Source organism: Siphateles boraxobius, unplaced genomic scaffold (assembly GCF_051911475.1).
Source record: "Siphateles boraxobius isolate OS27281-9 unplaced genomic scaffold, OSU_SipBor_1 74, whole genome shotgun sequence".
Taxonomy (NCBI): Eukaryota; Metazoa; Chordata; class Actinopteri; order Cypriniformes; family Leuciscidae; genus Siphateles; species Siphateles boraxobius.
In genome coordinates, this window is record NW_027509202.1 from 1,056,333 (window position 1) to 1,084,034 (window position 27,702).

Consider the following 27,702-nt stretch of genomic DNA (forward strand, 5'->3'; position numbering starts at 1 on the left):
AAAATAAAGTATTGTGGGTTTGGTAAGGGCTGACTTGTGGAAGAGATTGAAAGAAAAGGGGAGTGATGATGAGGATGCACACTCAGACTTGAGTGAAAAGACACCAGGATTTCTGCAGGGGACTGGTGTAAAGTACACCAGTGTAAGAATAGGTGTATATCTGCTTCACTCCAGTAGGGGTGAAGACACCAAAGAGGGTATATTTGTACTTACTTAACTCCAGTAGGGGTGGAAAGACACTAAGAAACCAGGGGTTGCTATAGTGCAAATCACATTATATTTTAGCTATTAGTTAAATAAGACATATGTTCTTCTTTTTTGTGAATGTGCACATGCATATCTTATTGATGTTTATTGTATTTCATTTTATTATTGTATTTCATTTTATTATCTTATTTCTATATGTGTGTATATGTTTTTTTCTGTGAATTTCTCTTCTGTAAAGCACTTTGTAAACACTTGCATGCATATATACAGTATATAATTTATTGAAATTCAAGACATAATATAAAACAAATTGTAATTTAGGACAGAGATAAAATCAATGGTCCTCAGCAGAGGAATGGCTTGTTCCTATCCAACATAAATATAATATAAAAACAATATTATACAACGATATAGCGTTCAAACAAAGACCAGTGTTGCAGTATAACAGCTATAAGCATAGAGTGCAGATCTATCATGGCATAGCATGATTTTAATTTTTTTTTTAGATATCAATGATTTTAGAGCAATCACTGAAGTCCAGTGTGTGAAGACCTGCTAACTGAAGCAACCAGTTGATTGGCATGTGGTCTAACCGATTCATGTCAAAATGGGAAAAATGAACCTCTGGACCTGTGAAATAAAACAATAAATATTAAGATATGGTGAGGATATAGAAATAGCAGCATTTTATTTAGAAAACTTGTCACCTGGGCCTACAATAAAGGCTCCACCTTGCTGCAACGGATCTCCTTGAAAGTCAAAAGCAGGGCTGGTCATGGCGCGCCACATACTTCTCAGACTGCCAATGAGTAGGCTGGATTTCACATGCGGACTGTTGGAAGCTACAAATGCAGATGAAAATAGCTATGTGTACATTCAAATTTGTGAATTTAACCTATGCACATAATTGAAAAAATGCATAAAACATTTGCGAATAAAGCAGCGTTTCCATCCCATGTGTTGAAGAGAACAAAATCATCACTTCCTGGGAAATTGGTGCAAAATACTGTATCTGTTAAAACTGTAAGTTGCTGCAATTTTTCTTTATGCATGCATGTGTGCATGCATGTTTATATTTATGTATGCATTAATGCATGCATGTTTGAATGTATGTATATGCATGCATGTATGTATATGCATGCATATTTGAATGTATGTATATATGCATTTATGCATGCATGTATGAATGTATATATATGCATGCATGTGAATGTATGCATGCATGTATGAATGCATTCATTTCTCTTTTTCCCTCCATCATAAATAAGTTTGTCTCAGAGCGTCAGACGAACACAATAAACACTGTCATGTTCTCTTGCGTTCGGATGCTGGTGTTCGGGAACACAATCGCGCGAGACGCTTCTGGAGGGCATTACATCAAATCATTCTGATCACAGACTTTGACTCAGGCGTTTCAGAAACACCAAACCAACATTAGAGATGCTGCGATGCCATTGGTCCGCTGGTTAGTCCAGTTATCCAATCACCGCTGACGCTGAGGCAAAGACACATGAGGTTTTTGATGGATTTATTCAGTAAATGTGTTTCCATCCTAGTTCATCCACATGTTTTCTTAAACAATAATCCATCTCAAGAGGGTTTTTTTGCACTTTTATTTTAGAATTTATTGTTTGCATCCAGCAAAAAGCCAAAAATGTGCGTAAAAATAGGTAGATGGAAACATAGCTACTGAATAAAATAAATGCACATTTAATCAAACCAATCATTCTTTTGCATGCTAATCTAATAGAAAGCATTATGAAAATACAAAATGTGCATTAGAGGAGAGGAAAAAAGGCATGTTATGAATAAAAACATGTTAGTGAAATCCCAATGCATGTATATATGTATGAAATACATGGCTCTAAAATCAAGCTTCAGTGGATCTTACGTGTTTCCATGTACGTCTCTCCTCTTCTCATTCCAAGTCTTTTATAAATCTGTCTCTCTGGATCAACATATATTTCATGAGGATAGCCGGTTAGAGAGCAGAACCCCTACAAAATGTAGATTCACAGATATTTAACAGTTTTAAAGTGCTATGATAGTGTGTCATAACAAAAACTAAAACTATAATTAAAAATGTACTCAAATAGAAAGAGGGTGTTGTAAATCAAACTGATACATTGGTTTTGATGACTATAAAAGGTGCTATTTAAGGACACTCATTTGCATGTTATTTCCATTAATTATTTTCAACAACAGAATTTTCTTAAAGTTTTTTAGCTTAACATTAATAAACACATCCTACCTCGATATGCGAACACGACGACTGTCCAATCACTACCAATCTGACATTTGATTCCTACATTTGTTGAAGGAGAGAAAAGATCCATTGTTTCGGTAACATTTTACAATAAGGTTAATAACTAACATGAACTAACAATGAGCAACATTTGTTACAGTATCTATTAATCTTTGTTCATTTTAGTTAATAAAAATCCAGCTGTTCATTGTTTGTTCATGTTAGTTCACAGTGCATTAACTAATGTTAACAAATACAACCTTTGTTAAGTAAATGTTGAAATGATTATTAACTAAGATTAATAAATGCTGTAGAAGTATTATGTTAACCCTTAACTTATTGTAAAGTGATACCATTGTTTGTTTTTTCCCCCATATGCAGCAATATTCTATTCTGACCAAATAATACATGATCACCGACAGATAATTGATAAAAACGAAATATAAAAATAATTGTGCTCACCTGCAACATATGCTGAGGTATTTTGCCCAAATCCTCCACATATTCTTTGCATGTGTAGCACAAGAAGTTCTGCAATATATATGAGAAGCACAATCAGAATGATTGCATTTGCACACAACATAAACACACCAGAGGTCATGATTTTCTCACCCGCACGAAAATGATGATTGCTTTGCTGTGTTGATGCAAACTGTCGAAGGATTTACACACACCGTGTCGATCATAAACCCAGCAGTCGCTGACATCAGAGACACAGAGATCGTGTGGATCCCGTATGTTGTTCTCCTGATGTCCAGCACGAGCGATCTGATCCTGTTGAGTTATCGGGACAACGGGAGCCATGTTTGGGGAAGTTTGCTTCGCCACGCCCATTCCCGCTGGATCATGTACAAATAAAGACAACCCGCCCATATGCATTAATTTCTGATTCAGTGTTGGGGAAACTTACATTTAAACGTAATGCATTACAATAGTCTATGTTACTCCCTAAAAAAGTAGCCGAACTATTTCCTTAACTCACTTATTTGAAAAATGCAACAGACATTTTGTTGTAAATTTAAAAGTATTACTTTATAGTCACTTGGAAAAGCAATATCTGATTACGTAACTCGCGTTACGTAACCCTCAACACTCCATTATTCCCATTCCAAATATGGAACAGTAACCTTGTTTCCACCAGGATAAAACATTTTAAAAGATAGTTGCAACTTTTTATCTCACAATTGTAAGTTTACATCTTTCAATTCTGACTTTTTCCCCTCGCAATTGCGCGTTTGTATCTCGCAATTCTGACTTATAACATGCGATTGTGAGTTTATATCTTGCAATTCTGACATATTTTTTTCTTATCTTTTTTTTCTCTGCAATTGCGAGTTATAAAGTCCAATTCTAATCACTTTATATCAATCAAAAAGAATCAATATCACAATTTTTACCTTTGTAACACGCAACTGACTTTTCACATTTAAAACCGCGAATTGGAAACAATATATTGGGAACCATCAATATTATTATTATTCATGGACACTGGTAACAATGATCAAATTTCATCTTTATGTGTGAGTGAGTGACGAATAAAATAACTGTATATGGCTCATAATGATCGAATCATCCGAATCGATTCGTTTAAATGCATCCCAACTCTGCGTCAGTGACGTCACGAGGTGTGTATTATTTGTACAGTGTGAAAGCCCAGTTAAGACACATAAGGAAATAAAAAGCATCAAGCAACAAGACGAAAAGTCGAAATTATGACATTAACAGTCAAAATTATTACGTAACAACATGACCTGTAATGTCATAATTTCTCATAATTACTTTTTATCTCAATTATGCCCTTTTAGATCATAATTTCAATTTAGCGTGTCATAATTACAACGTTTGGTCTCATATTTCCGACATAGAATGTCATAATAATTTGAGTTTAATCTTATAATTATAATTTACCATGTCATAATTTATATTTTTACATAACTATTATTTACCTGAGCATGATTTTTCTTCCTTATGTGGCGGAAATGGACTTCCATAGGGAAAGATTAATAAAAACCTGTTTGCGAAAGTTTGTAGACAAGACTGCTTTTTTATGTATAGGCTATTAGCACTAAAAAATTAACATGATATCGAATCCATCCTGTTACAGTACAAATATTTACATCAAGTGTGTGTATTCGTAAGTGTTATATTTATAATAAACGAGTTCCCTTTAAAGCACGGATGATGATTGGCCCTCCGCGTCTAACTGACGTTTCGCCTGGCGAATGAACAGCCACTCTCATCTCGAGGTGTGGGCGGGATTTCCTCTGTTATTTGAAATCCGGAAGTGTTTTGAAACATTCTAGCAGGTTGACACAGCAAGCGCGTTTGCGGTGCGTTCGCTACGCTTCTGTTTCTGTTTCGCGCGGATTATGAGAGCGCGGGAAGGAGGTGCTGAGGGTCGCGCGAGCTGGTGAGGTTTGGCGCGTTTTATTATGGCAGTTATTCAGTCTTGGTTGTTTTCTCATGAGGGAGTTCAATGGCGTCGTCCGTCACTATCACTCAATGAAACACAACAACACTCGGTCAGCAGCTCCACACAGCCGTGTGTAAACAGTGACATTCATTTGTGAATGTTTATATGGTCCCTGCTGAGACATAACACATTATACCAGATATCTGAAAATATGCTGGTCTATATACTCATTATCCATACAAAAAGTACTTGGTTATGGTATAGATGACACTAGTACCATAGTACAGATGGATTACCATGTCCAGGGCATTTACATTTGTTAAAAACCCAATTATCATCTTGGCATTGTGTCTATTAAACAATAATAGATGGACAGACACATAAAGCATTGACCTTCCTCATCTGTGTGTCTGCAAGGTATTCAATGACTTCTGTGTGTGTTTCCTTGTTTCTGTGTCTAGTGCAAATCTGAAAAATGTATTTGAAAGGATTTTCATGTTCTGTCAGAATCAATCTAGGAGTTAAACCCCAATGCAACAGACATAAACATTAATTTGAAATGACTTAGTTTACATGTAAGCGAGTCAAAATATCGTTTTCGATGCTTATTAGTTCTGAGCTAAATGTGAATGCAGAAATCTGATTGAGGAAGCATCACTGATCTAGATTGGAAGCAATAATGAAATTGTCAATTGTTTCTGTCATTTGAGCTGCGAAAATGACTATTGTCAAACATGTTTCCCAAATACTCCTCCTGTCTGTTATTGGTCGCTCAAACACATAAGCCACGCCCCAAACTCGCTCCATTGGTTGACTGAGTCGGAAGTTGACAAGTGCTGGTGATCAATGTCACAATGTAACACTCGATCAAACCGATGAACAATGTTATTTCATAATTCAGTGTTCACATGTAGTCATAATTATGAGATAATTCTGTCATTCATATCCTCTCACATTATAATTATTATATGCTTTTGCAAAATACAGAAGAACCAAGAAAGTCAGAAAAAAAGGCTGAAATATATGGTTTAATTTTCAAGCCACTGGCATTTGACTTGATTTTAATGAGTTGAGTCACTTTTAGTGCTTTTTATATTTGATTTCAAAGCAGCTTCACAGCAAACAGATTCAATAGTGCAAATTTCATCACTTATGAGAAATTCAATTATGCTGTAAAGCAACTAGTGTCACTATTCAGTTTAATGTTGATTCAATGCAGTTCAATAACAGCGTGAAGTTAATCAATTATGAAACGAGTACTTAAAAAATATTTAATAGAATTGTACTAATTTTGTACATGTACTTATTTTATTTATTTATTTTTTGTTTGTTTTCATTATGTTCTACTTCTGATATTATGTTTTTAAATGTTTAATGTGTATCTGCCATGTAATAGTCGGCGATGCTAATATGGCAATAAACTCAAATGCTACTAAATCAATTATGAATTGAGTTCAACTCAGCTGTAAAGCAGCTCTACAGAAGATAATAAATGTTTTTCAAGTAATTTTTCTCTCTTGCTCTTGAACTCAAATACTACATCAATTATGAAGCGAGTTCAATTCTCACATTATAGTTATTATATGATTTAGCAAAAATACAGAAGAACCACGAAATTCAGAAAAAAGGGCGAACATTTTTTTTTTTACAAAGCAGCTTCACAGCAATAAACCGATTCAATAATGCAAATATCATAAAATATGAGAAATTCAATTCTGCTGTAAAGAAGTTCAATTTTGCTTCAATGCTGTTCAATAACAGTGTGAAGTTCATCTGTAAAGCAGAAGACACAGAAGATAATAAATGTTTTTTTCACTTAGTAAATGTTGAAATTAATATTACTAAGATGAATAAATGCTAGAGAAGTATTGTTTATTGTTAGCTCATGTTAACTAAGGTAGTTAACTAATGAATGAACCTTATTGCAAAGTGTTACCCAAGTTTTAAAGTAATTTTTCTAAATTAGATCAAAGTGATATATCATATTTTCTCCAAAAATGGTTACACCCTAAAAAAATAAAATCTGTTCAAGCCACTGGCATTTGACTTGATTTTAAGTCGAGTCACTTATATAGTATTTTTTGCACAGCAATAAACAGATTCAATAATGCAAATATGAGAAATCCAATTCATTATTCAGTGCAATGTTGATTCAATGCAGTTCAATAACAGCGTGAAGTTCATCAATTATGAATTTGAGTTCAATTCAGCTGTAAAGCTGTTATTCACAAGTACAACATAATGAAAATATTCATATACGTTCTCATCCTCTCTTCATGCATGTCATTTCTCTCTCTCTCTCTCTCTCTCTCTCTCTCGAATGTAGAGTCGGTCGACGTGAATCATCATCATCTATATGGGCCATCTTTTCTCCAAAAATGGTTACAGCCTGAAGAAGAAAACACGGAAGCTGCGCAAGAAGAAGCGGAGGAGGAACTGCTTCCTTCAGGGTCCCTGCATGCTGTGCTTCATCGTCCACGGCCCCAGCGCGAGCACCGAGGACGACTGGCCCTTCGAGGCGGCCAAACTCGCCGAGCGCTACGTGTCCCTGAGCTCGCCCGAGGAGTGCGCCGCGTTCCTCCTGTCTCCGGGAGAGCTGGGCGTCTGGGAAGGCCAGGGCCGGGGTCTACTGTCCGCCAAGCTAATCGGGCCCCCGGCGCTCTTCTGCGTGGACTATTCGGAAATGGTGTGCAAGCGCAAGTGTGCTGATCTGCAGCGGTGTTCGCCCCGCAAGCAGCCGCGCTGTGCCTTCCAGGAGCCCATGGAGAACGAGGAGCGAGGAGACGCCGGGGCTCCCGAGAGCCAGTGTTTGCTTCGCCCGTCTTCTTCTTCTTCTTCTCCTTCGGACGGAGCCGGTGTGGCGTGGCGTACAGATGCTAGCGGTGCCGCCGACGCCTCGTCCTCATGCTCCTGCCAGCTGTCCCAGAACGAGGGATCGGAGGAGGGAAAGAGCGCTGAGAACACAGACACGTCACACGTTAACCAGCTGCCCTCCTCCATACTGCTCAAGGTCTGTGTAAAAGTGCATCTATCATCATAAAAGCATCTATCCATGATAAAAGTGCATTTATCCATCATAAAAGTGCATCTCTCCGTCATAAAATTGCATCTATCCGTCATAAAAGAGCGTCTATTATAATAAAAGTACATCTATCCATCATAAAAGTGCATCTATCCTTCATAAAAGTGCATCTGTCCATCATTAAAAGTGCATCTATTCATCATAAAAGTGCATCTATCCATCATAAAAGTGCATCTATCCATCATTAAAGTGCATCTATCCATCATAAAAGTGCATCTATCCATCATTAAAGTGCATCTATCCATCATTACAGTGCATCTATCCATCATTAAAGTGCATCTATCCATCATAAAAGTGCATCTATCCATCATAAAAGTGCATCTATACATCATAAAAGTGCATTTATCCATCATAAAAGTGCATCTATCCATCATTAAAGTGCATCTATCCATCATAAAAGTGCATCTATTCATCATAAAAGTGCATCTGTCCATCATAAAAGTGCATCTATCCATCATAAAAGTGCATCTGTCCATCATAAAAGTGCATCTGTCCATCATAAAAGTGCATCTATCCATCATTAAAGTGCATCTATCCATCATAAAAGTGCATCTATGCATCTATCCGTCATAAAAGTGCATCTATCATCATAAAAGTGCATCTATCCATCATAAAAGTGCATCTATACATCATAAAAGTGCATCTATACATCATAAAAGTGCATCTATCCGTCATAAAAGTGCATCTATCATCATAAAAGTGCATCTATCATCATAAAAGTGCATCTATCCGTCATAAAAGTGCATCTATCCGTCATAAAAGTGCATCTATCCATCATTAAAGTGCATCTATCCATCATAAAAGTGCATCTATCCATCATTAAAGTGCATCTATCCGTCATAAAAGTGCATCTATCCATCATTAAAGTGCATCTATCCATCATTAAAGTGCATCTATCCGTCATAAAAGTGCATCTATCCGTCATTAAAGTGCATCTATCCATCATTAAAGTGCATCTATCCATCATTAAAGTGCATCTGTCCATCATAAAAGTGCATCTATACATCATAAAAGTGCATTTATCCGTCATAAAAGTGCATCTATCCATCATTAAAGTGCATCTCTCCATCATAAAAGTGCATCTATCCATCATAAAAGTGCATCTGTCCATCATAAAAGTGCATCTATCCATCATTAAAGTGCATCTATCCATCATTAAAGTGCATCTGTCCATCATAAAAGTGCATCTATACATCATAAAAGTGCATTTATCCGTCATAAAAGTGCATCTATCCATCATTAAAGTGCATCTCTCCATCATAAAAGTGCATCTATCCATCATAAAAGTGCATCTATCCATCATTAAAGTGCATCTCTCCATCATAAAAGTGCATCTATCCATCATAAAAGTGCATTTATCCGTCATAAAAGTGCATCTATCCATCATAAAAGTGCATCTATCCATCATAAAAGTGCATCTGTCCATCATAAAAGTGCATCTATCCATCATAAAAGTGCATCTATCCATCATAAAAGTGCATCTCTCCATCATAAAAGTGCATCTGTCCATCATAAAAGTGCATCTATACATCATAAAAGTGCATCTCTCCATCATAAAAGTGCATCTATCCATCATAAAAGTGCATCTCTCCATCATAAAAGTGCATCTGTCCATCACCAAATATTTGATTCAATCTTTTTGTCAACTTGTTTTCTTTCATTTAGGACCGGTTTTATATTACTTTTTGGAATTGGATCAGTCATAGGACTTATTTATCGTAGCTTACATACCTCAGTTTTTGAGTGAAAAAAGCTTTATATGTGGATCATTTTGTCAATTTTACATAAAATATGAAAGAAATCACACTAATGTTTAATTTTTATTTTCTACAAAATGGCATAAAGTCACACTTGTGGTGTTCCCGGTCAAAAATGATCGACCTACAAAATAAATAGCTTATAAATCTCTTGTTATGCAATTTTATTACCAAATATAGGATTCAATCTTATTGTCAAATGAGGACATGTTTTGTACTGATCTTTTAAACGATTGATCGTAGGCCTCTGATTTGAGAATAAAGTTCATAATAAAACACCACGAGTGTTATCGGGTTTTCAAGGGTTAAGAAGAAAAAAAAACATATTTTTTAATGCACTGTTTAATTGTGAGCTGTATTTTGCTTGCTTAACATGTCGTCTTTCAGATTAATGGAAATAAATCTTAATCTTAAGTGTTAATTTCATTGCACTTGTCTGTAGATTTCAGTCTTTAAAAGCGGTGAGTTTGAGTCAGAAATCACATCATCACTTTTACACACACCAAATTTTACAGTTTTATTCATATCTATATTCTGAAGGTTTGTTCATATAACATTCACCTGATTTACAGAACATTTTATTCCTAAAAACATGCAGATTTTCTGCCTCTTGACAATATTTTCAGATTTATGGACTGATAAAAAGATTAATCCAAAATCCCCCTTAGTAAAAACCTTAAACATGTTGAATCTGGCTGTATTCAATGTTCATATTTCTGTTCTGGAAATGCATGCACATTTTTGCATATTTAATTAGACAATCCCTCATTTGCAATTTAAACGAACAACTTGTAATGCAAAAAATGTTTGCAAACATAACAATTATTGTATATAAGTAATGAGAAGCATAATATTGACAAATGCTGTGCATAGAGCTTCATATCAGACCTGCGGCTGAAATCCTCAGATTGACTATTGTTAATGAATATGATGACACTTTAATTTAGATTCAGTCTCTTGAACCCGATTAACCCCGTGTGTAATGTGTCCTCAGGTGTTCTCTCACCTGTCGGTGAAGGAGCGATGTCTCGGCGTGTCTCTGGTGTGTAAATACTGGCGCGATCTCTGCTTGGACTTCCAGTTCTGGAAGCAGATCGATCTCAGCGGCCTCCAGCAGGTTTGTGTTGTAATCATCTGTTTATGTGTATAACTGCGTTAGTTATAGAACTATAGGTGTGCATAACTATTATACTTGCATTGAGAAGTGATTATCAAAAAAGAGAAGCTTTAAGTGACCCATGTGTTCATTTTTTTATGTTAAAATGTAATGGAGAAATGAAGACAGTTGTAAAATAAAATTAAAGTATATTATTTTTCTTAAATACTCTATTTTTTTATTTTAGAGGGTTTTATTTACAATAGTAATATTTTGTATTTATATATTAAGTTTAGTCATTTTTATAATAAAATTATTAATATTATTATACTATATTAATTATGTTTTACAGGGTTTTATTTAACAATAGATATATTTCGTATTTATATATTAATTAATACATTTAGCATTTTAATAATAAAATCATTAATCATTAATCATATAGAAATATTATTTTACAGGGTTTTATTTTACAATAGTAATATTTCGTATTAATACATGCATTTTGATTTAGTAATTTTATAATAAAAAATATTATATTATCATATTAATATAAAATTGCTAAAGACCTAAATAAGAAATATTACTATATATAGTATATATAGTAATGTTTAATAATAATAATTCTAATATTTATAAACAAATGGAAATACTATTGTAATATTTCCATTTGTTAATAAATATTAGAATTATTATTATTAAACATTACTCTGTTTAGTATTTTTATATTATTTTTATTATTAATATTATTATTATTTTATAGCTATATTGATATATAATCACAAACGTTTGTCCATGTTTTGTAGCCATACAAACCAGGATTTGTTTAAAAATCGCATTATAAACCACAGTCCCAAAAATATATTTTATAACAAAACATTTGATCAGAAAAATCACAATTAGATCCCCTAATAACTATGTAGCAAATAGCCTTTCTTATGCATTTCTTAAATGCATTTTTTTAATGAACTATAGCTGAAAGCTTTACTTCTCATATGCATTTGTCCAAATATTGTTTTCCCCTGCCAATTATGTACTATAAGTACGTAACTTATATATAAGCAATGCATGCAGGTGCAAAACTTAAATAGTAGGTGCAAAAATGGCAATATGAAGGTGTTGCGTGTGTGCTAGGGTGTTGATATGTGGTTTTAATTGAAATAATACATGACAACTGTTAAAATGCCACTTTATTCTCTCCCGGACCACAGGTTAAAGAAGATCTGATTTTGATAACCATCATATTTCGTCACAATTTTCTAAACTATACCGAATAAACTGTGATAATGTGAGAAATGTTGAAGGTGTCTGAATAAATGTAGTTTTGACTGTGTATATACACTACCCTTCAAAGGTTTGGGGTCAATACGATTTATTTTTTATTTTTTAAAGAAATTAATACTTTTCTTCAGAAAGGACGCATTAAATTGATCAAAAGTGACAGTAAAGACGTTTATAATATTGCAAAATACTTTTTTAATTAAAAGCTTTTCTCTTGAACTTTCAAAGAATCCTTAAAAAAAAGCATCACGGTTTCCTCAAAAATATGAACATTGATAATAATCATTAATGTTTCTTTCAGCATCAAATCATCATATTATAGTGATTTCTGAAGGATCATGTGACACTGAAGACTGGAGTAATGATGCTGAAAATTCAGCTTTGATCACAGGAATAAATTACACTTTACTATATATTCACATAGAAAACAGCTGATTTACATTATAATAATATTTCACAATTTTTCTGGGTTTGTTTTGTTTTTTTAATCAAATAAACGCAGCCTTGGTGAGCAGAAGAGACTTCATTTAAAAACCTTCAAAATCTCACCGACCCCAAACTTTTGAACGGTTGTGTATATGTATTATATATTATTGCAGGAGCAAAACTGTGTGTGCTAGGGTGTTGATATGTGGATTTAATTGAAATAATACATGAAAACTGTTCTTTTCTCTCCCGGACCGCAGGTTAAAGACGATCTCCTGGTGAAGATAGCGTCCAGGAGACAGAACGTCACCGAGATCAACATTTCCGACTGCAGGAACGTTCAGGATCACGGCGTTTGCTCTCTGGCGTCGAACTGTCCCGGTCTGATCAAATACACAGCGTACCGGTGTAAGCAGCTCAGCGACGTGTCTCTGTGCACCGCAGCCGCCCACTGCCCGCTGCTGCAGAAAGTGCACGTCGGGAACCAGGACAAACTCACCGACCACGCGCTCAGACTGGTGAGACACATGGTTCTTAGCTCATTTAAAGGTACAATATGTAATATAATATCCAAAAAATCGGTGTACTTGCAATATCCCAAAAGTTGTTTGATCAACATTTATTTATTTAATAAGATCATTCTCAGGCTTATTTAATAAACTATTTATCCATTTATTTGTTTGTTTATTTATTTATTTAATAAGATCATTCTTGGGCTTATTTGATAAACATTTATTTATTTAATAAGATGATTCTCAGGCTTATTTAATAAACTATTTATTTATTTATTTAATAAGATCATTCTTGGGCTTATTTGATAAACATTTATTTATTTAATAAGATGATTCTCAGGCTTATTTAATCTTATTTATTTTTTTATTTATTTAATAAGATGATTCTCAGGCTTATTTAATCTATTTATTTATTTATTTATTTAATAAGATGATTCTCAGGCTTATTTAATCTATTTATTTATTTAATAAGATGATTCTCAGGCTTATTTAATCTTATTTATTTTTTTATTTATTTAATAAGATGATTCTCAGGCTTATTTAATCTATTTATTTATTTAATAAGATGATTCTCAGGCTTATTTAATCTTATTTATTTTTTTATTTATTTAATAAGATGATTCTCAGGCTTATTTAATCTATTTATTTATTTAATAAGATGATTCTCAGGCTTATTTAATCTTATTTATTTTTTTATTTATTTAATAAGATGATTCTCAGGCTTATTTAATCTATTTATTTATTTATTTATTTAATAAGATGATTCTCAGGCTTATTTAATAAACTATTTATTTATTTATTTAATAAGATGATTCTCAGGCTTATTTAATAAACTATTTATTTATTTTTTCATTTATTTAATAAGATGATTCTCAGGCTTATTTAATAAACATTAATTTATTTACATATTAAGTACATAAATGAAAAAAATAACAAAATCAATTTTAGGCTTATTTATTAAACCTTAATTTAAAGCTACAATATGTAAGATTTTTGTAATATAATATCCAAAAATAACTTGTACAGTGTGATATATTTCCTGCTGTTGTGTACTTACAATTCCCAAAAGTTCATTCAATTATTCTTAGGCTTATTTGATAAACATTTATTTATTTAATAAGATCATTCTTAGGCTTATTTAATATACAATTTTTTTAACAAGATGATTCTTAGGCTTATTTAATAAACATTATTTAATAAACATTATTTATATATTTAATAAGTACATAAATAAATAAAAAATACTAAATCAATCTTAGGCTTATTTATTAAACCTTAATTTAAAGCTACAATATGTAAGTTTTTTAAATAAAATATGATATATTTCCTGCACTTGTGTACTTACAATTCCCAAAAGTTCCCAAAGATTTGTACTTTTTTTTTTTCCAGTTAGTGCGATTCATCAAGCATTTTTGTTTGAAATACATTAAGCATTATTTTACTTCCATAGGTAAACTAACAAAAGTTATTTACCCGCATGTCATGTGACCATAAACACATGAATGTCTTATTGAAATATTAACTTAAAACCACAGCGATGACTTCAAGAAAACATGTCGAATCCCTGCCGTATACAGTTCTAATCACATCACTGCATTGAGCATTTGAAGGCTGAACTGAACATGTGGTTTGTGTGTTTTGCGCAGTTGGGCGAACACTGTAAAGAACTGAAGGACGTTCACTTCGGCCAGTGTTACAGCATCAGTGATGACGGCCTGGTCGCGCTGGCGCAGGGATGCAACAAACTCCAGAGGATCTACATGCAGGAAAACAAACTGGTACGTGCCGTCGAGTCACATGACATTGACACATAATGCATTGGTGATCGATCGGTTAGGATGGGTGATTTACTTCAGCATCAAAAGTTAACTTGTGGCTTTGTGTAGAATAGATTGTGCTTTAAAGTCTCCATGAAATGGAAGTTGCGCTGGGCTTTTCTTCACTATTGTGTCGTATATGCGAGGGAAACGCTTCTGGAACGAGAACAAATGTGGGCGGGGCTTTATTTTGTCTGTGGGGAGTTGATTGGATGGTTGTGGTTTGCTATTGGCTGATCTCATGTGAGTGACAGGTTGCCTCGCCCACATCATCAGAGAACAGATGCTGCAAGAGGAACTTATTCTGATTCAAGATGGTCAGGAACATCAATTTAACACTATAATTTATACTATACACATGCAATATTAATTTAAAGTCCCCCTGTGTTCATTTTATCCCTTAAAACTCATCTTTGATCACCAAAATGACATATTTAAACGTTTTTCCTTGAAAAAAAGCTTTAAAATAGCTTGGATGTAACTTGCTTCATTTAGTATGCGCGGTTCTATGAATATGGAAATTAGCCCCGCCTCCACTCACTCACGCAGCTCCACATAAAAAACACCACATACACATATAAACAACATTAAAAGCTGGATTTTCACCACAGGTGGACTTTAAATAATGCATCTGATCAGTGAATACTAGACGTCATGCTTAACCTGATTACCTTGCGAGTTAGTTTATTTGATGAACGTTTAATTGGACGTCTCATATGTTTGCATCTCATCTCTTCATAGCGTTTCATTGGTCACATGCTGAAATAGTGGTGCCAGACACAAGAAGAGAGTTTTTTTTTTTTACCCATAAGCCAGTGCTTCTGACAAAAGCTGACGTACTTGTGTTTTCACACACTCTCTCTGTTGTTCTCTCCTGTGGTCACTGAAGCAGGGCACTTCTGTACGTCTATGGCTCTATTTGTGTTCAACAGTATTTATGTGTTGATCGAGCTTTCTTGAATCATTTTGTGTTGAAAAAGGACCGTTATTATCCCATCAATCTCAGATCATTTACTCTGCCTTGATTATATTCATCATATTCAACAAATCTGCAATCTTAATTACTAAACCGCTCGATACCGTCTTGTTTTCCTGTGAAATTATCTAAACAAGATTAATTCGCTTGGAGCAAATTTGAGAGAAAAATACTTGTTTTCAAAGACTATATCTTAGTTATTTGTGTTTTTTTTAACCACACAGTGGCAGATTGATTTTTCTTGTTTTGATGCATAAACCTTAGTAAATTATTGCAATTCTTTACATGCTTCTCAAGTAAACGCATCTTGTTTTTTAAAGATGTTGAATTGTCATTTTCATTTGTTTGTGTTTAATGCAGAACTGAACGTCTGTCTGCAGCCACTGGATGTCAGTGTTGCTCCTCTAATGAGAGACTCACCGTGTGTTTTTGGAGATTAATTTTACTGTTACCTTACATGCAAAAGGCTGCAATAGTATCGGTTAGTTTGAGCCCATCATTGCTTTACTCTTTGTAAATAAACAGAATAACTCTAAATACTTAATAATAACAGTATTTCTAACACCGTCGGTCAGATTTCTCATTATGCTTTTCCAGATATGCGATTGTTTGCAGGAAAGTTGACATGTTGCATGTTATATTGAGTGCATGTTAAATAACCTTTGAAGGGTACCATCATTTTTTATTTATATATATATATATAATATATACACACACACACACACACACACACACACACACACACACACACACACACACACACACACACATATTTGTTATATAAAATGTCAAGGGTTCTTTAAAAACTCAATAGCCCTAGTTTTATATAGAGCCCCATTTAATTTTTCTCTCACTCGTTTAAAGTAACCGGTTTTACATTGTGATCTGATATATTTTTGAGTGAAACTAGTTACTTAATTTAATAAGAAAAAAAAAAAGGATCTATCAGTATTTGGCTGAATCATTAAAACTGACCATTATATTTCAGAATGGAGCTTGACCTTAATGTTAGTTTGCTAAATTATTTGTCTTTTGCATGTTAACATGAACTACGTCTAGGTGAAAGATTATGAAGGCAAACGTTGTTTTTCCTCATAACGTGCCTAAATACGAAAGTGAATATAGTCTTTGTGATTTCATGTTGCTCTTTGTGTCTTTGTCTTGTGGGAAGATATGTGATTTTAGACATAAATGATGTAACTGGGAGATAAAGAGATCTTAAGTAGAGTTTGCCTGAATAGCGAGGAAATCCAGGTTAATATACTTCATATTTAATGCAGGATTTGCTTTAAAACAGTTTTCACTTGCATAACATGCGTAATATTAATTTCATCCCAGTAGTTTCATAGATGTTTGGTTTAATTTTTTTAACATTTTTAAATAGTTATTAATCAAACTTGTAAATAAAACAAAAGTATGTTAAAAAAATTCCATGTTTACTTCAGTATGTTACTTGCCATTTCTTTGGAAAAAAATTATATCCAAAAATGCTAGTAAATTACACAAGAATCAGCAATTAAACAAGTCATTTTAAATAGTATTTTCTTATAAAACATACTTTTATTTACTTTAAACTTATAGAAATCATTTAAAAATGCTAGTAAATTCCACAAGAAACCGCAATTAAACATGACATTTTAAAACAATTTAAAGGGACTCTATGTAATTTTTATTTATTATTGTACTAAAGTATCAAAATACCGTAATATGTTTGTATATTATAAGTTCGCATGCTTGTTTCTCTGAAAAGCAATGCCAGTTATTCTGCTCTGAAACATGCGTTCTGTGTCGATTGTCTGCGTGATCCCGCCCACTTCCGAATTACCCAATAGTATTTCTTCCCACACCCGGAAAACACAGCGATTTAACTGGTTCAGAGATTCTACCTGTCTTAAAAACCCTAAAGATGACACATTACACCCCTTTTCACAAGATGTATTATAAACCTATGGTGTCCCCCGAATGTGTCTGTGAAATTTCAGCTCAAAATACACCCAGATCATTTAATATAACTTGTCAAATTTGCCCGTTTTTGTGTGTGTCCCTTTAAATGCAAATGAGCCTTTGCTCCGCCTCCGCTCAGAAGAGGGCGGAGTCTTTAAACGAGCTTCAATAACAAAACAGGCCAATCTCACTCATCCAGAATCCCAGAATAACCAGCAGGTACTTTTACACGTTTCTGAATGTTAGAGGAGACGCTTATGTAGTTGTTGTGGAGTTATATTGATTATCTCATCATCATGTTTAACTTTTACACAAGTGTCCACAGTTCCTGAGGTGTTTATAAGACAGCGCTGACATGTTCGGGTCAATAGTGTTCAGTGCTCGAACAGTTTCATGCTTTGCTGGATCTTTTATCATTGCGTTAGAACTGGTCTCTGTTGTCGCTTGCGAAACCAAATTGTGTCGTGTGTGTAAACGTGCAGATTAAGGGCCGGTAATATTATAAACGTGCAGATTAAGGGCCGGTAATATTATAAACGTGCAGATTAAGAGCCGGTAATATTATAAACGTGCAGATTAAGAGCCGGTAATATTATAAACGTGCAGATTAAGGGCCGGTAATATTATAAACGTGCAGATTAAGAGCCGGTAATATTATAAACGTGCAGATTAAGAGCCGGTAATATTATAAACGTGCAGATTAAGGGCCGGTAATATTATAAACGTGCAGATTAAGGGCCGGTAATATTATAAACGTGCAGATTAAGGGCCGGTAATATTATAAACGTGCAGATTAAGGGCCGGTAATATTATAAACGTGCAGATTAAGAGCCGGTAATATTATAAACGTGCAGATTAAGAGCCGGTAATATTATAAACGTGCAGATTAAGGGCCGGTAATATTATAAACTTGCATATTAAGGGCCGGTAATATTATAAACGTGCAGATTAAGGGCCGGTAATATTATAAACGTGCAGATTAAGGGCCGGTAATATTATAAACGTGCAGATTAAGGGCCGGTAATATTATAAACGTGAAGATCAAGGGCCGGTAATATTATAAACGTGCAGATTAAGGGCCGGTAATATTATAAACGTGCAGATTAAGGGCCGGTAATATTATAAACGTGCAGATTAAGGGCCGGTAATATTATAAACGTGCAGATTAAGGGACGGTAATATTATAAACGTGCAGATTAAGGGCCGGTAATATTATAAACGTGCAGATTAAGGGCCGGTAATATTATAAACGTACAGATTAAGGGCCGGTAATATTATAAACGTGCAGATTAAGGGCCGGTAATATTATAAACGTGCAGATTAAGGGCCGGTAATATTATAAACGTGCAGATTAAGGGCCGGTAATATTATAAACGTGCAGATTAAGGGCCGGTAATATTATAAACGTGCAGATTAAGAGCCGGTAATATTATAAACGTGCAGATTAAGAGCCGGTAATATTATAAACGTGCAGATTAAGGGCCGGTAATATTATAAACGTGCAGATTAAGAGCCGGTAATATTATACACGTGCAGATTAAGGGCCGGTAATATTATAAACGTGCAGATTAAGGGCCGGTAATATTATAAACGTGCAGATTAAGAGCCGGTAATATTATAAACGTGCAGATTAAGGGCCGGTAATATTATAATAAGATCCTCTTCATACGTCAGAAGGAGTGAAATCTGATCAACTCATTTTTTTTGACATTCTTCCAGAGAAATGCACACCAAAACAAAGTTTCTGGGTTTCACTTTTCATGTTTTCTGTGTTGGTATAGCACTTAAACACAGAAAAGTCATATTTTCATGATATGTCCACTTAAAGTCTTAGTTTTCCCTGTTATTCGGTTCAGCGTATGTTTCTTCACTGCATGTGAAACAATAACCATGTTCTTTCCAGATCAAGCGAGGCACCGTTCGGTCTACCCGTGACATCTGAATCCTCTCTCTCTCCACTGCTCGAATGCTTTCGGTGACAGATCGCACAATTGTGCAACTCACTTACAATGAAGGCCGGTCCCGTCCTCCTCCCCTCGGCCCGCTAATGGAGTAAAACGATCCCGTGTCTGTCTCTCCCAATCAATGATGAATGGGCTGATCCGCAGATGGGCCTGTTCTGCTCCTCCTCGCACAGATAATTGAATAATTAAAAAGCGTTTCAGTGCGGTCTCTGACTTTTCCTCGGCCTCTTTCTTTAAATATCGCACTCTTCTGGAAACGTTTAGGATTGTCTTTATTTACTCATCCTTATGGCGGTTTCAAACCTGTATCATATTCAGGATTCTTATGTTTTGTGTTGTTTCTTTAAAGTCCCCCTGTGGTGAAAATCAAGTTTTTAATGTTGTTTATATGTCTAGGTGGTGTTTTTAATATGCTTTAATTCATAAGTCGACAGCATTGCTGAGTATTTTCTCCTTAAAACTGGAAATCGCTGGTGTTTCTGACGTCACAAACTACCTTGTAACCAATCAGATCAACGTGTGATCGTCAACGAGTGGATCTCTGAGTGAGTGAGTGAGTGGAGGCGGGGCTCATTTGCATATTCATAGAAGTGCGCATACTAAATGAGGCAAGTTACATTCAAGATATTTTAAGGTATTAAAAACAGAAAAACTTTTAAATATGTAATTTTGGTGATCAAAGATGAGTTTTAAGGGATAAAATTTACTACAGGGAGACTTTAACTTTGTCTTTATTTACTCATCCTTATACCGTTTCCAACCCATATCATATTCAGGCCAGGATCCTCATGTTTCGCGTTGTATGATGACATAATTAAGTTTTCATTTTTAGGGGAACTGTTTCTTTAAGAACTATTACGCTCAGATTTCAGGAGCACATTAAAGTCTAATGTTTCCAACTGTATCTCGATCCCTTTTAATCTCTATTTGCGTTGGGTTTCTTACAATTAGTTTCTATGCAGATGGCCTGCGCTTTAATGACCCGTCTCCGATTAATGATTGACTGCAGCGGGACTTTAAATACAATTACACACAGTTTCCAGGAGCACGTCAAATAAATATGATCTGATATATTTCTGAGTAAAACTAGTTATTCTATGCGGAAAAATAACATTTTATCCATCAGCATTTGGTTGAATCATTAAAGCTTGCATTGCATTTCATTGCACCGTGCTTGACATTAATGTTAGTTTGCTAATTTTTTTGTCTATTGCCTGTTAACATGAACTAATATCCAGCATTATTAGGCATAGACGACGTCAAGTGCAAAGAAAGAGATCTCTATAGTTATTCTATACGGAAATACATATTTTATCCATCAGTATTTGGTTGAATCATTAAAGCTTGCGTTGTATTTCAGAACGGTGCTTGACATTAATTTGCTAAATTTGTAACATTTTTTAACACTAATATCCAGCATTATTAGGCCTAGACAACGTCAGGTGCAAAGAAAGAGATCTCTATCGTTCTGTATCTCGATCCCTGTTAATCTCTATTTGCGTTTGGTTTCTTGCAGTTAGTTTCTATGCAGATGGCCTGCGCTTTAATGCCCCGTCTGTGATTACAGGCGTGTCTGGCCTCAGGGGTCGTGCGCGGAAATCCAATTTTCACCTTCATTCAGATTTACTGAGTATCCCCTGCTCTTGCCCCCACATTTTATGGCCAAGCAGCTCGAGAACTAAAAGCAATTAAGCAGCGCGTTTAGCCAATTACCCGGCTTGTGATGGTCTCCAAATCAAATCTGTAGTTTTAAGGCCAGGTTCGCTCCTAAATTGGCCCACTTGTCTCCTTGTCAGATCTGAACTACTGAACTGTGGGAGTGAAGACTCCAGAGTTTCAGATTTTAATGTTTCTAGCCTGTGGGAGTTGTTTTATTTAGTGTAACTTTAGATTAGTGTTTCTCAGAGTTTTCAGGCTAAGCATTACCTTTGATCACATCACAACATCCAAGTACCACAAAGTTGCCTGTAATGTTCAGTATTTGTTTTGTCATCCAGCATTTTTTTTTTTGTTGCTGCTCTCTTATTTTGTGCATGGACCAAAACCATAGGACAAATCTGTGTTATTGTGAATATATCAGACATTTTAATTAAATGTATACACTGCTGTTGGAAAGATTTAAATATTTTTAAGTCTCTTCGGCTCACCAAGACCACATTTATTTGATAAAAAATGCAATAAACACAGTGAAATTTTTAAATCTTATTCCAATGTAAATCAGCTGTTTTCTATGTGAATATATAGTAAAGTGTAATTTATATCCTGTGATCAAAGCTGAATTTTCAGCATCATTACTCCAGTCTTCAGTGTCACATGATCCTTCAGAAATCACTATAATATGATGATTTGATGCTCAAGAAACATTTATGATTATTATCAATGGTGAAAACAGTTCAAATTGTTTGTAGAAATATAAATCGTAACATTATAAATGTCAATGCCACTTTGATCAATGTAATATGCCCTTTCTGGATAAAAATGTTTTGTTTTGGTATTTTTTTACTCACAAGGACATTTTAAAGCAGGTTTATTATTGTTAACTAAAACAACAATAATAATATAACTAATACTTTCATTTCTTGAAATAAATAAACATTAACTGAAATAAAGTACTAAATAAATATATTTATTTCATTTTTAACTTCCATGTTTTATTTTATTTCCTGACAGCTATACAGGTGAAACTTGAAAAATTAAAATATCATGTATTTATGTATTTCAGTAATTCAAATTAAAAGATGAAACTTTAGTATATATAACTATACATATATGCATGATTATACGTTTCAGAGGGCCGACATTTCTGTATTTAAAATCCTTTTTTTTATTGATTTCATGTAATATTCAAATTTTCGGGGTTTTTGAATTTAGGGTTTTCATAAGCTGTAAGTCATAATCTTCAAAATTATAACATTTGCACGATATATTGCACGAAATTTTTCGAGTTTCTCCTGTAAATGAGAGACTTGTCAGATCACAGCAGAAATGTATTTAATTTAATCTTAATTTCGCATGAAAGTCTTGCTCTCTTCTTTTTTGCCCCTCACTTTCCTTCAAGTGCAGGATTTTAATTTTCCATCCGCTCTGATACGCCAGAAAGTCTCAGCGTCTTTAGAGACGTGCACATACGCCCAGATCACGCACACGTCCATCTGATTAGCCTGAGTTTTAATTAGCCTAAATGTCTACTGTACATGGAATTGTTGATGACCTAAAATAGATTAGAGAGCCCTCAATTTGCCTTTAATTGCGTTTAGAGAGACGCTGAATGGGTCGACAGCATCACTGGCAGATGATTAAATATCAAATATCACTTTTTCGGCTTATTTGGCTTTTTCAAGTGCTTGGCATCTGAGAAATGGCGTGTTAAAAGTGCAGTGAAAAGTTTTGCATCAAATTGAGGCTCCAGAACGAGAGATAATGAATGCTGTCAATTACAGACGCTCGTCTCCTGAAAGATTCTTCTTTTCATTGAATGTGGCTGTATTTCTGTCTGGAAACGTGTCATGTGAACATCCTGCAATTATATTTAAATAGCATATTTCTCTCTGTGAAGAAAGAGCGTGATCCGCTTTCCCGCTTAGTGCCTGGTTTTCTCATAAGACAGAGATCCAAACAGAGAAACAAAAGTCAGCGTTTGAGATGCTGAAAGTGACTTTATGCCACACGTAAAGGAAATTCGGATTAAACTAGAGCAAAAAAGTCTGGGGTCAGTAAGATTTTACATGTTTTTGTCTCTTCTGCTCACCAAGGCTTCATTTATTTGATCAAAAATACAGTAAAAATAGTCAAATATTTTTGTAATGTCAAAATTTCCATGTGAATATATAGTAAAGTGTCATTTATTCCTGTGATCAAAGCTGAACTTTCAGCATCAAAAAGTAGCTTTAGAAATAAATATTTTGATTCAACATAGAATTTATTATTTATTACTCAAAGGTGGCATTCAGGTATATTTTACACAGATTGTTTAATGCAGCTCAGAGGTGCATGAATATGAATGAAAAATAAAATGATACTCTAAATATGAAAGGAAAACAACCAGTAGGTGGCGGCAAATCACTGTCTTAATGAGTGAGTCATTGAATCATTCATTCAACCGATTCATTCAGGAACGAAGCGTGTGGCGTCTTAATGAATGAGTCACTGAATCAATGACTCACTCGAGTCGTTAAAAACAGTGGATTCGTTCAGTAATGAATCACCGCTGTAAGAGAGTTCTGCTCTGGCTTTGTTTCAACCACTTTCATTGGTGAAACTGGGCAAAAACTGACAATATTTTTTCTAAAATATCAACTGTTGTATAAAATCAACATCACATTTGCAATCGTGCTATATTCGGGAGAAAATAGCACTTGTGTGATATTGCTAAACTATATCATATGATATGAATATAAGACAAAACCCATAACATACAATTTTTTTTTACCCTCATATCTTGAATTTGAATTGGGTTTTTATTAGGAATGCACGATATATTGGCCACCATATCAGTATCGGCCGATATATGTCCATTTTTTGATGTTATCGTTATTGGCCGATAAATTAAAGCCGATAAATAATGTATTATTTCCTTTAGCTGAGACGCTTCAGATGCGCACTGTTCAACATGATGCTTTTTAGTTGCTTGAAATATGATTGGAATCACTTCAAAAAAGGAAAATACAGTAAAGTGCAAAATGTTCTGTCATATCGGCTAACTAACATTATTATGAGAACATCATTGTAATTGTATGCTTGCGACATGGCTTTTATTGGTGAGATTTTTGCTTTTGTAATCAGGCTCTCAAAAATGTGGATTTAGATTTAGATTTATCGGCCGATATATCGGTAATCACCTTTCAAATATAAAGAATTATCGGTTATTATCGGTATCAACCAAAACTTTAATATCAGTGCATCCCTAGTTTTAATAATCAGTCACGCCTTGCATCATGTCCGTAACTAAACTATATACAATGTAAAATGACGTACACCAGTAAAAGCATTTATAATTTTAAACACATTTTTTCCATAAGTAATCACCCCCTATAAACTCATTAAATCAAACGTTTGAGCGGCAGTGAATCTGTTTCTCCTCTTCAAACTCTTCCTCACCTTTAGATTGTGTTTGCTGTGTTTATCACAGGCCGCTTTGAACATCACCGATCGATCCAGAGGGAAAAGCTTTCAACTTTCTCATGTCATTGAGACCCTTTTTGGAGTTTTTTGATCACTTTTTAGGAGGAAGCACTCGCGCTCATCGATGACGAGCGCGTCACCTTTTGTGACTCGACGGTGTGCGACTGATTGATATCGACAGGTTTCGCCGAGAGCAGAAAGAGGCGACAGAAAGAAACTCTACGGTTTTTAAATGTCACGTCTGCTTGTGTGATACGAGAGCCAGCGAGGCGTTCTGGAAGCTCTTGTGTGGGATTACACCTTGAAAATCCCCGCTGGACAAAAAGAGGTCTATGAAAAGGTTGCGGTGTTGTGTGTGTGTGTGTGTGTGTGTGTGTGTGTGTGTGTGTGTGTGTGAGGGCCGGGCTCCTGGGCCTTTAGGAGCCGCTCTCACACACTCGAACCGGCTCTGATGAGCTTTTGACTAGTTTTCATCCTGTAGTTATCCGTGAGATCTTAATTAAAATAAACGAGTGTGTGTGTGTTGTTTAATTCACTCGCCGTGTGCAGTTTGAGCCGCTGAAAGTGTGTGATCAGGATTTGCATGCGTAGTTTTTCATTTGCATCAATTTCCTTTGCAGCCGCTTTCTTGGTGAAGGAATTTACTCGCAAGACCATTTAAAGCAGGATTATTATCGTTGACTAAAACTAAAACCGTAAAAATGTTTCATGTTTATTTCTTGAAATAAAACCAACATGGTAACTCTTCACAATAAGGGCTCATTAGTTAATCTTAGTTAATGCATTAGCTGACAATGATAAACATTAACCGCTAAAAAATAAACACACACACACACACACACACACACACACACACACACACACACACACACACACACACACACACACACACACACACACACACACACACACACTTAAATAATTCCAAGGCAACATTTTAAAAAAAATGTTTTGAAGTACTTAAAAAAATAAACCATAAAAATAATATATACATATATTAAAAAAAAGTAATAAAAATGACAACAACACAACTAATTTAGAAAACTTTACCTAATATTAAAAAGTAACCGGTTACACTTTACAATAAGGTCTCATTAGTTAATCTTAGTCATGCATTAACTGAAATTAATCAACATTAACTGAAATAAAGTAATAATAATAATAATAATAATATATATAAAAAATTTCCTAGGCAACATTTCTAAATTCATTTAGTTTCAGTTGAAGTACTTATATAATTAAAAATAAAGTACAAAAACAATAGACATAAAAATGACAAACACAACAAATTTACAAAAACTTTACATAACATGAAAATCATAACGGTAACACTTTACAATAAGGTCTTATTAGTTAACATAAACTAACGATACTTCATCATTTATTAATCTTGTTTAATGTTTATTTCAACTTATACATTAATATTAAAATCTAAAGTTGTTAACATTAATGATTGCAGTGTGAATAACATTACATTATTAACATTACATTAAAATGTTCACTTTTGAAGTAGGTTTGAATGTAACACATTTTTACTATGGTAAATGACTGTTACTCTACTCTCTTAAAAATAAAGCTTCTTTATTAACATTAATGCTTCAATGAAGAGCTTTTCCATCGCACAAAAGGCTCTTTATAGTGGATGTAGATTCAAGAATTTTTTTCATATTTTCAGAACTGATCACTGAAACATGATTCTTCTCTTGCATCGTTACAAAAAGCCCTCGTTATTTTGAGAGAGCGCACACAAATCTATGTATATAATAGGAACAAAAGCTTTAAATGGCATTTACAATGTTGTGTCAGAGGTTGTTGTGTGCAGACGTGGCCTGCAGGAGGCGCTCTAAGATTGTTTTTCGACTTGAATGTGTATGTGAAGAGTTTCAAATAAATAAAAATTACATTTATATGTAATATATCCACGGTTTGATCGGGTAATTGCTACTCATTTTTCTGTATTTCTTAGTTGTTAACACTTTACAACAAGGCTCTTTAGTTAGCTAACAACGAGCAATATACATTTGTAACTGTATTTATTAATCTTTGTTAATGTTAGTTAATAAAAATACAGCTGTTCATTGTTTGTTCGCGTTAGTACACAGTGCATTAACTAATGTTAACAAGATTTTAATAAAGTGTTAGTAAATGTTAAAATTAACATGAAGAAATATTACTAAATGCTGTATAAGTGCAGTTCATTATTAGTTCATGTTAACTAATGAAGCTTATTGTAAAGTGTTAGTAATTCTACATATTAGTGTGCACTTCTGAGTGTTTCTGCACCTGTAATCGTGTAGATGCTCTTATGTACTACGGTGTGTGTTCACTTTCAGGAATTGGTCATATAGTTGTTTGTCGTGCGTCGTAAGATCTGTCGTAAAGAATAAACTCATTCTCGTTCTGTGATTGAATGAGTGGAAGCTTTCTGCAGTAATGAAAGCTCATGTTGGGTGTTTTCCTGCTCAACTCAAATATTAAAATGCTTTTCTCTGGCTTTTAGGATGAACAAGAAGTGCTTCGATATGAAAAGTCTGAAATCACACATTTCTGTACTATATAGTAGGTGAACACATGACAGAATATGTCTAAATGCACCAATGCTGCATTTTTCTAAATGTCATAATCATGTGTTAACAAACAAATATTCATTACTTCAATGAGCTCATTGTTTCTGCATTAAATTATTACATTGTTTAAATGAACAAACTGTGTACAAGTTTCCTCTGATAACAGATCGTTCTCTAAATTGTAATGTAGACTCGTGCATTTTCTGTAAAGCTGCTTTGAAATGATTTGTATTTGGAAAAGCGCTGTACAAATAAATATGCATTGAATTTAATTGAATTAAATTCACAGAAAAC

The 27,702-nt window shown here is 34.2% G+C and overlaps 2 protein-coding genes across 2 annotated transcripts in view; one reads left to right on the top strand and one right to left on the bottom strand.

Moving 5' to 3' along the window:
* Positions 1-474: 474 nt before the first annotated feature.
* On the bottom strand, positions 475-3,324 carry prxl2c (peroxiredoxin like 2C). The gene is made up of 6 exons (XM_077217524.1): positions 3,065-3,324; positions 2,915-2,983; positions 2,459-2,512; positions 2,099-2,204; positions 915-1,049; positions 475-837 (listed from the first exon to the last, which is right to left on the bottom strand). The coding sequence occupies exons 1-6, from the start codon at positions 3,284-3,286 to the stop codon at positions 710-712; spliced, it is 714 nt and encodes a 237-aa protein (XP_077073639.1). The 5' UTR covers positions 3,287-3,324; the 3' UTR covers positions 475-709.
* A 1,382-nt stretch (positions 3,325-4,706) lies between these two features.
* fbxl17 (F-box and leucine-rich repeat protein 17) overlaps positions 4,707-27,702 on the top strand; it is a 277,816-nt gene continuing 254,820 nt past the window's right edge. The window contains exons 1-5 of the mRNA XM_077217569.1: positions 4,707-4,862; positions 7,192-7,875; positions 10,699-10,821; positions 12,768-13,025; positions 14,666-14,797. Coding sequence (XP_077073684.1) covers positions 7,222-7,875; positions 10,699-10,821; positions 12,768-13,025; positions 14,666-14,797 — 1,167 coding nt within the window. The 5' untranslated portion in view covers positions 4,707-4,862; positions 7,192-7,221. The remainder of the gene's footprint in view (positions 4,863-7,191; positions 7,876-10,698; positions 10,822-12,767; positions 13,026-14,665; positions 14,798-27,702) is intronic.

Bases quoted from the DNA above. Each gene is read 5' to 3' on its own strand.
- prxl2c (XM_077217524.1), bottom strand. From the start codon at position 3,286: ATGGGCGTGGCGAAGCAAACTTCCCCAAACATGGCTCCCGTTGTCCCG. The intron at 2,205-2,458 runs GTAGGATGTGTT...TACATTTTGTAG, and splicing joins CGTCGTGTTCGCATATCGAG to GGGTTCTGCTCTCTAACCGG. The intron at 1,050-2,098 runs GTAAGATCCACT...CTGCATTTGTAG, and splicing joins AGAGACGTACATGGAAACAC to CTTCCAACAGTCCGCATGTG.